The sequence below is a fragment of the Hyperolius riggenbachi genome, chromosome 2, assembly GCF_040937935.1.
Source record: "Hyperolius riggenbachi isolate aHypRig1 chromosome 2, aHypRig1.pri, whole genome shotgun sequence".
NCBI classification, from domain to species: domain Eukaryota; kingdom Metazoa; phylum Chordata; class Amphibia; order Anura; family Hyperoliidae; genus Hyperolius; species Hyperolius riggenbachi.
This window is the reverse complement of record NC_090647.1, coordinates 458,455,857-458,469,043: the sequence shown is the minus strand read 5'-3', so window position 1 is coordinate 458,469,043 and position 13,187 is coordinate 458,455,857. Positions and strand designations below refer to the sequence as shown.

The 13,187-nt window shown below is 45.7% G+C and overlaps 1 protein-coding gene across 1 annotated transcript in view; it reads left to right on the top strand.

Moving 5' to 3' along the window:
• The window catches only part of SMTNL2 (smoothelin like 2), a 163,285-nt gene that overhangs the window by 132,604 nt on the left and 17,494 nt on the right, over positions 1-13,187 (top strand). Inside the window, exon 8 of the mRNA XM_068270102.1 lies at positions 419-570. Coding sequence (XP_068126203.1) covers positions 419-570 — 152 coding nt within the window. The remainder of the gene's footprint in view (positions 1-418; positions 571-13,187) is intronic.

Here is a 13,187-nt window from a genome sequence, read left to right as displayed (position 1 = left end):
GGGTTTACACCGGGGAATGGGGGAAGTGAGAGGAAGCACCCCTGTAGGTGGTGGGAGGGGGGTCAGAGAAGTTGAGAACTGGTACATGAGGAGTGGGTGGTGGGGGGCAGAATACCATTAGGTGGTTGGGGGATGGTGGTCAAAGCAGGAGATGGGTTAATGGCTGTATGTGGGGACCTTGAAGAGCTATTGGCTGCACTTGGGGGCTATGAGGAGTTAATAGCTTAACATTAACTCCTCCTGGTCCTCAAGTGCAGCCATTAACTTTGGGTAGACTTATATTTGAGTCATTAAAAAAATCCAGCTTAAGAGGATCAAACATTGGGGTCGACTTATATCCGAGTTTATACAGTAAATATAATCTTATAATTATAATGTAAAATGGATGATTCAGTTTTATGTTTTGGTCTCTCTTTAGAACATTGATCTTCAGAACTTCTCCTCCAGTTGGAGTGATGGCATGGCCTTCTGCGCCCTCGTACACTCATTCTTCCCTGAAGCATTTGATTATGATGCTCTGGAGCCTTCAAATCCTAGACAGAACTTTGAACAAGCATTTTCTACAGCTGAGTGAGTAGACTTTCTGCCTTGGAAAAGTGTCAGCTACACAATGGGAACATTTTAAACTGGTTACACACGCATGCACACACACACACACACACACGCACGCACGCGCGCGCACACACGCATTTCTGTGCAGGGAAATGAGATTAAAACCCCTACCCTATTCAGTGTTCAGTCATAATGCAACTTAATGGCATTTTTGCCAAATTTCTGGAATACTTTTCAGAGGCACTTGAACTCACTTCTTTTACTGGCAAGGTGTATGTTGTAAACAGCTGGCTTATAGGCAGGGAGGCAATCTGTCATTGATTATCGTGGCTTTATGTATCATCATACACTTTGGGCTTTATTTGGCTTATTTATTTTAAGCACATGAATTCTTTACAGACTTTTACAAGGCTTTTCAGCTTATATAGTCAAAGAAAATAAGGGAGTTTTAAGTGGACATGTTTTTATGTTCTCAGAGATGTTTTGTCACAATTACAAGTGACTTTTTCAGTTCAAATGAGGTGAAATAAGAAATGTCTAGAAATAGAAAATACAGATAATTCACTTACTGCAGGAAACATATTTACCGTAAACATTAAATGAGAATCTGCAGGCACTGAAATAAGACTGTACTGCCTCCTTTATGACCAGGATGAAATCCAGTAGACTTATTTTTAATTTTGTTTTTAATATATCTTGAAATATTGATGGACAAATTGGTGCACGAGTGTCTTCTTTCACCACGCCTGACCCTAATTCTTGTTTCTGTAGCTTATTTTAGAAAAATGTTAAAGCAATGCATACCAAAGGCGATCATTAATGGTACAATCTCCTGAACAATCGCCCAAACGTTCGATTGTGTGCCGATCAAGGACAAACAATTGTCCTATATATCAGATTGCTTATAATTTTCCCCTCTGTAGATGGTCCCGAACAGTCGTTTCCAATTGTTTTCCAAACTATCAAAAAAATCGGATTGAAAGGTTCAATTGTTCTGGAAATTGTATTGTTAATGGGCACCTTTATGCTAGGAATACACAGGTTTTTTTGGATGATAGATAGCACAATAGATCTTTTACGTCAGGTCCCATCGAATTTTGATTGTTTTTCTGATAGATTTCCTCATAGAAGTGAGTGGAAATCGATCAGAAAAATGATCGTAAAATCAATCGGCCAGTAAATCTGGCAAAAAAAACGAATTGGCCTCACTTCATAAAGGGCTATGCGATTAAAAAAAAATCTGAGAACAAGTTCATAAACGCTCAACCCCCATGACAACACATACCAATCGGTGCAGGATCTAGAGAGCCAGTCCTTTAGCAAATACAGTGAAGAAAGGATCCGCAAACCAGGATTGGCTTAGTGAAAAAATGTCCGTTCTTTATTAGAAAAATCCACATGACAGAAAATGTGCAATAAAATCCTGTGATTTTATTGCACATTTTCTGTCATGTGGATTTTTCTAATAAAGAACGGACATTTTTTCACTAAGCCAATCCTGGTTTGCGGATCCTTTCTTCACTAAAAAAAAATCTGGTCGTTAAAATATTGCATTCGGTATTTTAGACTTTTGTGTGCTAATTCATAGAAATTTTCACAGGTGCGGTAGAAGTTCAGTAATTTACCAAAGCCCATCGACAAAAACCTGTGCGGTAACCAACAGAGCATAGCGGATCAAGGTGATTTGTTACATTATGTTCTGTGCAGTGAGGGCATTACAATAGTAAGAGGCATCCCGACATCCCTTAAGATGTACATAGAAAGCAGAAAACCGAGAGCCCAATATAGTGTAGTATGTATTGGAAAAGGAGGGAGTAAATGAGACGTAAGTATTATACTTACAAACCGGGGTTACCACCAAGGCAACCACTGTAGAAGCAGGTGGGGAGATTAGACCTGTCCCCACTCAGGATTAAGATGTCGCTCTCTGTGGATAGAAGAAAAGGAGGGTGTACCACCCTTCCATCAAGGGTGGATGACTTACTTTGTAAAGGTGTACAGAGGCGCCAAAATAATAAAATATGCTAAAATTGTTTAAAACATTCAGGAGGCGGTGGTGGACCAGCCACTCCAAACAGACTCGATGCTGTCGATTAACCACTTGAGGACCCACCCTTTACCCCCCCTTAAGGACCAGCGCTGTTTGTTGGGATCTGTGCTGGGTGGGCTCTGCAGCCCCCAGCACAGATCAGGGTGCACGCAGAGCGATCAGATCGCCCCCCTTTTTTCCCCCCTATGGGGATGATGTGCAGGGGGGGTCTGATCGCTCCTGCCTGCAGGCATGTTGCGGGGGGGGGGCACCTCAAAGCCCCCCTCCGCGGCGAAATTCCCCCCCCCCCCCCCTCCCTCTCCTACCTTTCCCCCCTGGTGATCCAGGCTGCACAGGACGCTATCCGTCCTGTGCAGCCAGTGACAGGACGTCCCCTGTCACATGGCGGCGATCCCCGGCCGCTGATTGGCCGGGGATCGCCGATCTGCCTTACGGCGCTGCTGCGCAGCATCGCCGTACAATGTAAACAAAGCAGATTATTTCCGCTTGTGTTTGCATTTAGCCTGCGAGCCGCCATCGGCGGCCCGCAGGCTATTCACGGAGCCCCCCGCCTTGAATTGACAGGAAGCAGCTGCTCGCGCGAGCGGCTGCTTCCTGATTAATCAGCCTGCAGCTGGCGACGCAGAACTGCGTCGCTGGTCCTGCAGCTGCCACTTTGCCGACGCACGGTATAAGCGTGCGGTCGGCAAGTGGTTAAGGTAATAACAATTTATTCACATACTCCTAGAGACAACTGGCAATGCGTTTCACGAGCACAATCCCGCTTCATCAGGCAATAAACAGGAGTATCACACAGCTAGGGGTCCAATCTACGCTTGGCACAGAACCTGCAGCAAATAGATCTAGTTTACAACTTCTGTCTTGAAGAAGTGAACTTTGTTCACAAAACACATTGGGCCTTTAATGGTTGTGATCAAGATTTTTTTTTTTCTGCTGTATAATAGACTATTGCCCCTATCTTTTTTAATCTTCTGTTTATAACAACTTTTCAGTACTTGAAAAAAAATAGCAAAAATTAGGGGTGGAAGTACTGTCAAAGTAGCGTATTTTTCAGACCATAAGACGCCCTTTTTCTCCCCCAAAAGTGTGTTGGAGGTGGGGGGGGGGCAGGGAGTCAGTGTGTCTTATGAACCGAATAATACAGTTCGGACCGGCGCTAAAGTGTCCCACCACATCGCTATTGTGGGCGTCCGCAAAGTCCTCCCCACTCACCACCTCCTGTAGCTTTCAATCACCTGATCCAATCATCAGGCCGTCTGATCCAGGCCAGGAGGAGGAGGATGGGAGACTGCCTGCTGGGTAGCTGGGCATGGCAGTCAATGAGGAGGCATGTTTTCACTGCATGGAGCAGCATGGGTTGAGGCCCAGAATAACTTCCCTTCCCCAGCTGGTGCAGTGTAGCATGGACAGACAATGCATCGGAACACTCAGGCTACTATTACTTCCGCCCCCAATCTTAATGCGTGACATGGGGGCTACAATGCCCCCTCTTGGATTGGCTGCCGGCCCTGCATTAGACGATGGTTGGCTGAGACAAGACTCCTAGGTCCCGTCCGTGGAGGTGTCGGAGCAAGTAGTAATGTTTTCCATTACTACTGTCTCAGAAACTTCAGAAGGACAGCGCGGGCACAGGATGACTCCAGGGGGCTGCAAGAAGCCCTCAGGTAAGTTAAACTATTTTTTTCCCTTTTAGATTTCCTAAATTAGATTGACACACGCCTTCAACTCCCAAATTCCTGACTGCCACAGTTTATACACTGGAACAGGGTCCTTGTTTTTTGTGGCCGTTATGTTAGAATCTATACCCACAATATAGTTTAATTAGTAGTTGTCAATGTTTAATTTAAAATAATAGTAAAGGTGGCAAAAGGTTAACGTAAGTGTGTATATATTTTTAAGTTGTTCTCTTTCAAATGCAAATTTAAAAAATAATAAATGGACAGTACTTTTGGTTTAAATTGATGTTTTCTACATATTTAATATGTTAATGAGTTTAGTTTCCATTAAAGTGAATTCCCCAGTTAGTAAATGGCTAGCAAGCTGTTGATAGAAGCAGAGCAGTTGCAGGCATTCTTATAGATGTTATGCCCAGCTGCAATTCTACTTATATGCACAACTCTGCCCACATTTCTGCATCAGGGAACTTTTATAACCTGCTAAGCAGATTTCTTTAGGGAATGATTATTGTGTCAAATAGGAAACAGTGATCCTTGCCAGGAAAGGTATTTCACTTTTATTTCCTGATTTTCCCGGCTTTAGTCACAAAGATGATTAAAACCGTGCTTTATATCATGCGACAGGGCACCTGTTATAATCATTACGATGACTAGGAGACACATGGCAAGCTTTATGCATATGTGCACTATATGTTATGGCTTTCACACTGATCTGGATGTCGCTCTGTTAAAGCGGTATCGTCACCATAAAAATCAAATTTCAACAACAACTGGTCTGAGTATATTAAGTGATAAAGATGCTAATCCTGCGTTCAAAACTTTTTCTGCTGTTATGATTTGGAGTTATCACTAGAGATGTAGCGAACGGTTCCTGAACCGTTCGCCAGCGAACATCTCTGGATACATGGGGCTTTTACTACTTCCGGGTCGCTCTGACCCGGAGCAGTACGCCTGCGCTGCCCGGCGAAGCGCGTCCTAGATCGCGCTCCTGTTGCCGGGCACTCTCTGCGCATGTGCGTGACGTCATGAACGACGTCACACACATGCGCAGAGAGTGCCCGGCAACAGGAGCGCGATCTAGGACGTGCTTCGCCGGGCAGCGCAGGCGTACTACTCCGGGTCAGAGCGACCCGGAAGTAGTAAAAGCCCCAGAGATGTTCGCCGAGCGAACAGTTCGCAACATCTCTAGTTATCACATACTTAAAGGACTTACGAGGCCTCTTTTCTATAAAAAAAAAAAGTTAGATACCTGTGTCAGTTTTTAAGGCACGGAGCACGCCGTCCGCGCCCTCCGTGCCGTTCCACCAGGTCCCCGCCGCTCAATATCCCCCCGAATGTCCCCCGACCGCACGGCCCGAGTCAGGCTCTCCAGCCTTCACAAAGATGGCCGCCGGAGCTGGCCACGGCTGCGCAGTCCGCATAGTCGCGAGTGCGGCTGCGCAGCTCTAAGGCCAACCCCCGATCCACGCTACAGGAAACAGCCTGTTACATGGATCGAGAGGTTGGCCTTAGGGCTGCATAGCCGCACTCGCGGCATTGCGGACTGCGCAGCCGCGGCCATCTTTGTGAAGGCTGGAGAGCCCGACCCGGGCCGTGCGGTCGGGGGACGTTCGGGGGGATATTGAACCCGGCGGAACGGCACGGAGGGCGCGGACGGCATCCTCCGTGCCTTACAAACTGACACTGGTATCTAACTTTTTTATTTTTTTTTAGAAAACAGGCCTCGTAAGTCCTTTAAGGAGCACTGGCCCTTTAGTAGTCTGTGCCAAAGGATTGCATGCTGGGGGTTCTTTTTATCTATAATGTATTCCTCCTGTTTCCTTTATTTCCCTGCCAGCTGCTTATCTGAAACCTATTCCCCTACTCACTTGTGTTTACAAGCAAGACTGAGGCGACTCAGCGATTGGGGGAGACAAGAAAAAAAAGTAAAGGGCAGAAATGACATCACGAGTTAGCCTTAACTGTGGGCAAAAGACATGGCCCCCACCACTAACAGAATTCTCGTCATTTTCTATATAACATTCACTGAAATCAAAATGTGGACAGTATAATACATGTGTTATGTAAGTAGATCAAGTATTTATCTACTTATATATGTGTTTTTTTCCCCCTAGCATGGTATGGCTGATCCTACTGCTTTAATCAGGATTATGTACAATGGACACTTTTTTTAGCATGCTATAGTTTAGTTCAATGATAGTGAAATTGTATTATTGACAGTAAATTAAGTCAGTTTCCAACAAGCATGGGTTATAAACCGCAGAAAGAGAGACTGGGAAGATTATACTTGCCTCTTTCCTATTTGAATATCAGCCTGCAGGATCACTGAGGACTCACACTAACTAATGCATGTACGAACCCGATTTCGTTCACGCGTTATGAATTACAGCATGACGTCGGGAAGTTGCAGTTCGATGCGTATCAGCAGCGCTAGTTCTAATTCACCTGACGGTAAACGCTTAAAAGCTCCCAGATGCAATGTATCTGGTATCTGCTACAATGTAATGCTCTGGCACGCTTTGCCTAATGTGAAAGGTAACATGAAAGTTAATAAATCTTGTTACCTTTTATAATTGCATCCTCGGTGTGTTCCGTCAAAATGGACGGAACAGCTCCTAGTGTGAAACAGCCCTGATGCCCAGATCCAGTGCTGCTCTACACAGCTTTTAGCCACAGACTCCTGGCTAGAAATTATCAATGAGATGCAAATATTTCCATGTTCATGCAGATTTATGTAAATTTTTATGCAAATCTACACAGCTTGAAAATGGACCAATTAATTTAATCCAGGGTGGTACTTGATTGGTCCATTTTCAAGCTGCATATATTTGCATAAAAATTTACATAAATCTGCATGAACTTGGAAATATTTGCATCTCATTGATCATGCCTACTCCTGGCACTGACACACTAGAGACCAAAGCTACAATCTCCACTGTTCCATTCACGTTGCATCAGTGCTTGGAGCAGTGTCCAGAAGTACTGTATATAGTTCAGTTACAGGGGTACAGTGCAGAGAGCCTGCAGTAACAGACCTGCAAGCTGATGGGGCCCTTCAACATTGCATGTGCTTCGACCCCAGGTACAAAGCGCATGCATTTAGCCGATTGAAAGGGCTCTGTGATTAACATAGTAATTGCAGTGCCCAGTACAGAGCGATCCAATCCATGTGTAACCCATTCGCAAACATAATGCATGCTGCAATTTGCCTGCATTTGCAATTAGGTTAAGTTAATTGGAGAGCATGAAAATCACACAGCAAAGGTGGTGTTTTGTGATTTGCTTTGCAATCTCCCATTTGAAAATGCTTCCCACGGTTTTTCTTTTTCATGTAGGGAATCATAATTTCGCCAGCCGATCGCACCCAGAATTGTGGTGAAATACTTGAAAACAAATTAAAATAATGAGCGCACCGTGATTGCGCTTGCGGTCTTGATTTTGAGAGTGGAAGGGCCCTTATACTGCCTTGGAAAAGCAGAATAAAATCTCTTCTGTCCCCTGTCCTTTGTAGAGATGTCAGACTATAGCCACACAGTGTATTCATGTAGCCACATACACTATCCATGTTAGGTCAAATTGGGCATCTTCATGTCTGTATTGGCTTCCCCAAAGCTTATCTGTGTTCAGGTTAATAGTGACAGCCTAGGTTTGATTTTTTTTTTCAGTCAAGCTCAATGCTTTATTCCTGAGAAGGTGGGATTGCCAGGGATGTGCCCTACTTCACCCTCACAGAAAACAGGAGCCTGTGCCATTACTTTACAGTTTTCATATTTCATGCAGCCATTCCAGAGAAATCCCTTTTGTGCATGATCTCTGGGTCATGTGACTGACTTTCCCAAAGTATAAAGTTGTCAGGAGAGTGGGAGGTGCTTCCTCAGCTCAGAGCCATCACCTGACCTCATCCACCTTCCACCTGGGAAGAGGAAGACAGAATTGCAAACCCATCCAGCCAGATAATAAACATCAATAATGCAGAACTACTGTAGTTTAGGTGCAATGCATAAAAATGTGTGCATTGCTAATTGTTATATTTATTAATAAATATGTAAGCCTGAACTAGGATTTTAAAGGAAACCTGCAGTGAGGGGAATGTGGGGGCTGCCACGTTTATTTCCCTTTAACCTCTACGCTCGGGTTAGCTGCTGCAGGGGATCACATGGACCCGGGAGGATTTTTTTGTAGCAAAATGTGTTTTATATCTGTTAGCTAGCACTTAGCTAGCTAACTATGTTCCCCAAGTGCCTCCTCTCCCCTGCGATCGCCGCCGTAATACGTACTCCCCAGGGATCCCGCGATGGTGCTGCCTCCCAATCAGCTCCAGGCCTCGCTATGGCGGCAATCGGGACTGCGGATGATGTCATCTCTGATCGTCGTCATAGCGACGAGTGAAGCTCAATGGGAAGCTGCGGCTCTCGCGGGATCGCAGAGGGGTACGTATTGCCGGCGGCGATCGGGGGGTGCTAAATGGTGCGGCGGGGCTTTGGGCACATAGTTAGCTAGCTAAGTGCTAGCTAACCGATATAAAACACATTTTGCTACAAAAACTCCTCCCGGCGGACACAGCCTCTGAAACTGCATACCGCCAGGGAGGTTAAACAATAACAGTTGCTTGGTTGTCTTGCTGATCTGTTTGTCTGCAGTAGTGTCTGAATCACACACCTTGCGCTGACTGGCTGAATTACCGGGACTCGTAGCAAAAGTTCCAGGTGGTGGAGGAGGACAGCGAGGGACTGATTAGCCTGAAGGAGGCTGGAGGAAGCCCCAGGTATGTATAAAACTTTTCTTTTCATCCGTCTCCGGGAACCTTTAATTTGTAGTCATCAAAACAAATTTTAAAAACATATCAAATTATTTGATTTCATGAGCAAAGGGAGTGCATAAATTTGCATAAAACAGCATCAGCGCAGAATTATTTCCATCTCATTAACCATCTCTATTAGTGACACGGCTACACATCAGGCTTTATACTTACAGCATAGATGGTATTTAGTATATATGTTACGGCCAGAACCCGAAGTTTGGCCACTTCTAGTTCTGGCCGGCCACTTCGGGTTCTGGCCGGCCAATGCGCGAAGTGGCCGCTGCGCTGCGGCCAATGTGAGGAATGGAATGAATCCTGTAACATTCATGTATCTTCTGACCGCAGCGCAGCGGCCAAACGTATCGCAACTTAGTTATTTTAATGAAATTAAGCCGGCTTCAATGAAACAGATGAAGCCGCCGGCTTTTTCTCTGCCTCTCTCTCTCTCCTTCCTCTCCCCGCCTCTCTCTCCTTCTCTTATTATTGGCAGCACTACGTGTCCCCCCTTCAGAGTCGTTCGTCGCGCCAGGGAGAGCAGAGCGGGGAGGCTGCAGACATCGCTTCTGCCAGCACCCCGCTCTGCAGGAACGGCAGGCTTCCCTGGTGCGACGAACGACTCTGGAGGGGGACACGTAGTGCTGCCAATAATAAGAGAAGGAGAGAGAGGCGGGGGGGGGGGGGGGGGGAGGAGAGAGAAAGAGGCAGAGAAAAAGCCGCCGGCTTAATTTCATTAAAATAACTAAGTTGCGATAGGTTTGGCCGCTGCGCTGGGGCCAGAATATACATGAATGTTACAGGATTCATTCCATTCCTCACATTGGCCGCAGCGCAGCGGCCACTTCGCGCATTGGCCGGCCAGAACCCGAAGTGGCCGGCCAGAACTAGAAGTGGCCAAACTTCGGGTTCTGGCCGTAACATATATAAGAGATTCCTGTGTACACATCATATATACTGTATAGTCACAATCAATTATATACCGTATTTTTTGGACCATAGGATGCACTTTTTCTCCCTCAAAAGTGTGGGGAAAAAGTATGTGCGTCTTATGGTCCGAATGTAATAATCGGGACCAGCACCAGGGACCCACAAAAACAGCGGTCAGACACGCTAACCCCTGCCACCCACTGCACCAATGCGCCAGCGTGTCACTCACTTTAAAGGTAATGTCCAGGTGGCCTCGGCTTCCATATTCTTCCTTTAGATGCCAGCCAATCATGTGGGGCGCTGTCAATCATGGCTGCTGCAGTGGCCCGACATGCTGACCCCTGCTGTCACTCTTCCTCCTGGCCTGATGCTTCTGTACAGTGGCGTCGGTGCGTGCTTTCCACTAAGTCTCCTCTGCCAGAGTGCTGCCCTCTGCCAGAGCCTGCTCCCGCCCTCAAGACCATCGAGCCCCTCCTGATTGGCTGGCGGCGTCTGATAGGAACACATAGAGGCAGAAGCCGGGAGGAACAGCGATCGAACGCGCTGGTGCGGGGGGCGGCATATGGGTCAGCGTTTCTGACCAAGACTGCCAGCCACTCAAAATGGGCATTTCAAGAAGAGCGAGGCAGCCCTCTGGCAGAGGAGACTTAGTGGAAAGCATGCACCGACGCCGCTGTACAGAAGCATCAGGCCAGGAGGAAGAGTGACAGCAGGGGCCAGCGTGTTGGGCCGCTGCAGCGGCCATGATTGACAGCACCCCACATGATTGGCTGGCATCTAAAGGAAGAATATGGAAGCAGAGGCCTCCTGGAGCGAGGACTTGATTGGCCGGCAGACATCTGAAGGCGGCCATGGGAGATGCAGCAACAGGCCACATGACAGAGAAGGGGACACAGGACGAACGCAGGAAGGACATGGGGGGCACAGGACGAACATAGGAGGACAAAGGAAGGACTGAGGAGGAAAAGGAGGGACACAAAAGGCACAAGGGGGACCTAAAATGTACAAGGGAGCCATAATAATTTGGGGGGATTGGGGCAAAAAGTCCATAAGACACCCCTGTGCCATGTATATATTTTTTTTTTCAGATTTTTGTCCACAAAACCTAGGTGCGTCTTATGGTCCGAAAAATACGGTATATCTGATTTTAAAAATACTGGGACTGCTTTATTGAAGCAGCACAAGTAACTAATTTTGATTGGTTTATTTCATTTTTGTGGACTAAGCACAGCTATTATTGTGTATATATAAATTATTTATGATGACTATTATCTGAGAAATAGAACATTTTATCATATTTTCTATTTTAATTACAGTTTAAATTCATTAGGAGTCGGATTCGGTGCATTTGTTCCCGACCCTGACTCCAGGTACCCAAAAATTGCTTCGACTCCGATGCCACAGCTCTGATGAATGCACAGTAGACCTAGAGGCCTTGACCTCCTGTTGCAAGCTATTGAAAGAGCACATGAGAAAATCGTCATTCAGCACTGTGTATTCACAGATCTACCTGACCACCAACACCTTGAGGCCTGGAATCCACTGAAATCAGCAAACGCGAAATGCAACCGCTAGCGAGCGTTTTTTCTGAGCGGTTTGCAAGCGAATTCATGCACGTTTTCGGTTGCGTTTTGCAACATTGTATTTTTTTGCTCAGCGGTTCCGTAGCTTTTTGCGTTTTGTGTTTTTATCCTGATTGGTCCTGTGAATTATTTTTCATTTTGTTACAGTGTGCTGTACCGCAAAACGCTAGCAAAACCGCTCAGTTTAGGTTTTGCTGAGCTTTTCCGCTAGCGTTTCAATACTTTACATTGAAGCGCTAACGCTCCCAAAATGCTTCACGTCCTGTGTTTGCGTTTCTGAGAAACACAAACGCTCCTGTGGAAGTTGCCCCATCCATTAACATTAGCCCAGCATTTTGGCAAAGTGCTAGCGTACCGCAGCGCTGCCAAAAGCGATCCTGTGGGTTCCACCCCTGATGGAGTGTAAAGGATTTTGTTTGTTTTTAAAGGATACCCAAGATGGCATGTGACATGATGATATAGACATGTGTATGTACAGTGCCTAGCACACAAATAACTGCTTTGTTCCTTTTTTTTTTTCTGCCTGAAAGAGTTAAATATCAGGTATGTAAGTGGCAGTTCCTGTCAGGACTGGTTCAGACTACAGTGTGGCCCTCACTAAAATTACAACTATAAAACACTTTCCTAGCAGAAAATTGCTTCTGAGAGCAGGAAAGAATTAAAATGGGTCAATAGTTCATAAATTTTAGCTCTGGCATACTTCAATGAATGTGTCATTGAGCAAAAACAATAAAACGGTAAAAACTTGAAAAGTAGACATAAATATAAAATAAAACTGTGGAATATCTTAAAAAGTCATTTTTTTAGGAGAAGGAAGATAGATACAATTGTTTATTTCAGCAGTTTATTTTCACCTCGGGTGTCCTCCTAAGGTGAGAGGTATATGGAGGCTGCCATATTTATTTCCTTTCAAACAATACCAGTTGCTTGGCTGTCCTCCTGATCCTGTGTCTCTTAATACTTTTAGGGCCCGTTTCCACTTGCGCGGTTTCCACGACAAATCCGTAGAGTTTCCCCGCAGGCAAATCGCACGGGGAAACTCTTCCATAGGTAACAATGGCACCGCCGGCCAAATCACTTGCGATTCAGCCGGCATTTCCATCCGAATTGGTGCGAATTCCATAGCCGTGTGGTGGAATTAGTCTGTGTACCTGCAGACCCGGAAGTGCCGCCGCGCATCTCGCAGACGCGTGCGGCTCAAGTGGAAATGGACCCTTAGCCATAGACCCTGAGCAAGCATAGGCAGATCAGGTACTCTGACTCAGGTTTTACTGGATTAGCCATATGCTTGTTCCAGGGTTTTGATTCAGACGCTAATTATGCCAGAAGATTAACAGGGCTGCCAGGCAACTGGCATTGTTTACACGGAAATAAATGGCAGTCTCCATATCCCTCTCACCTCGGGTTCCCTTTAAAGCATTATAATACAAAAAAAGACTTTATATGTTGCATTTACAACTTTAAAAGCACAAACACTTGACTGTGAGCCTCTGATGACTAATAATGGTATTTTATTGGCGAGCATTTATTCCTGCCTTAGTCAAGTAACCTAATACCCATTTCATTGATGAAACCTACAATTAGCCTCTTTGAAAAAAATA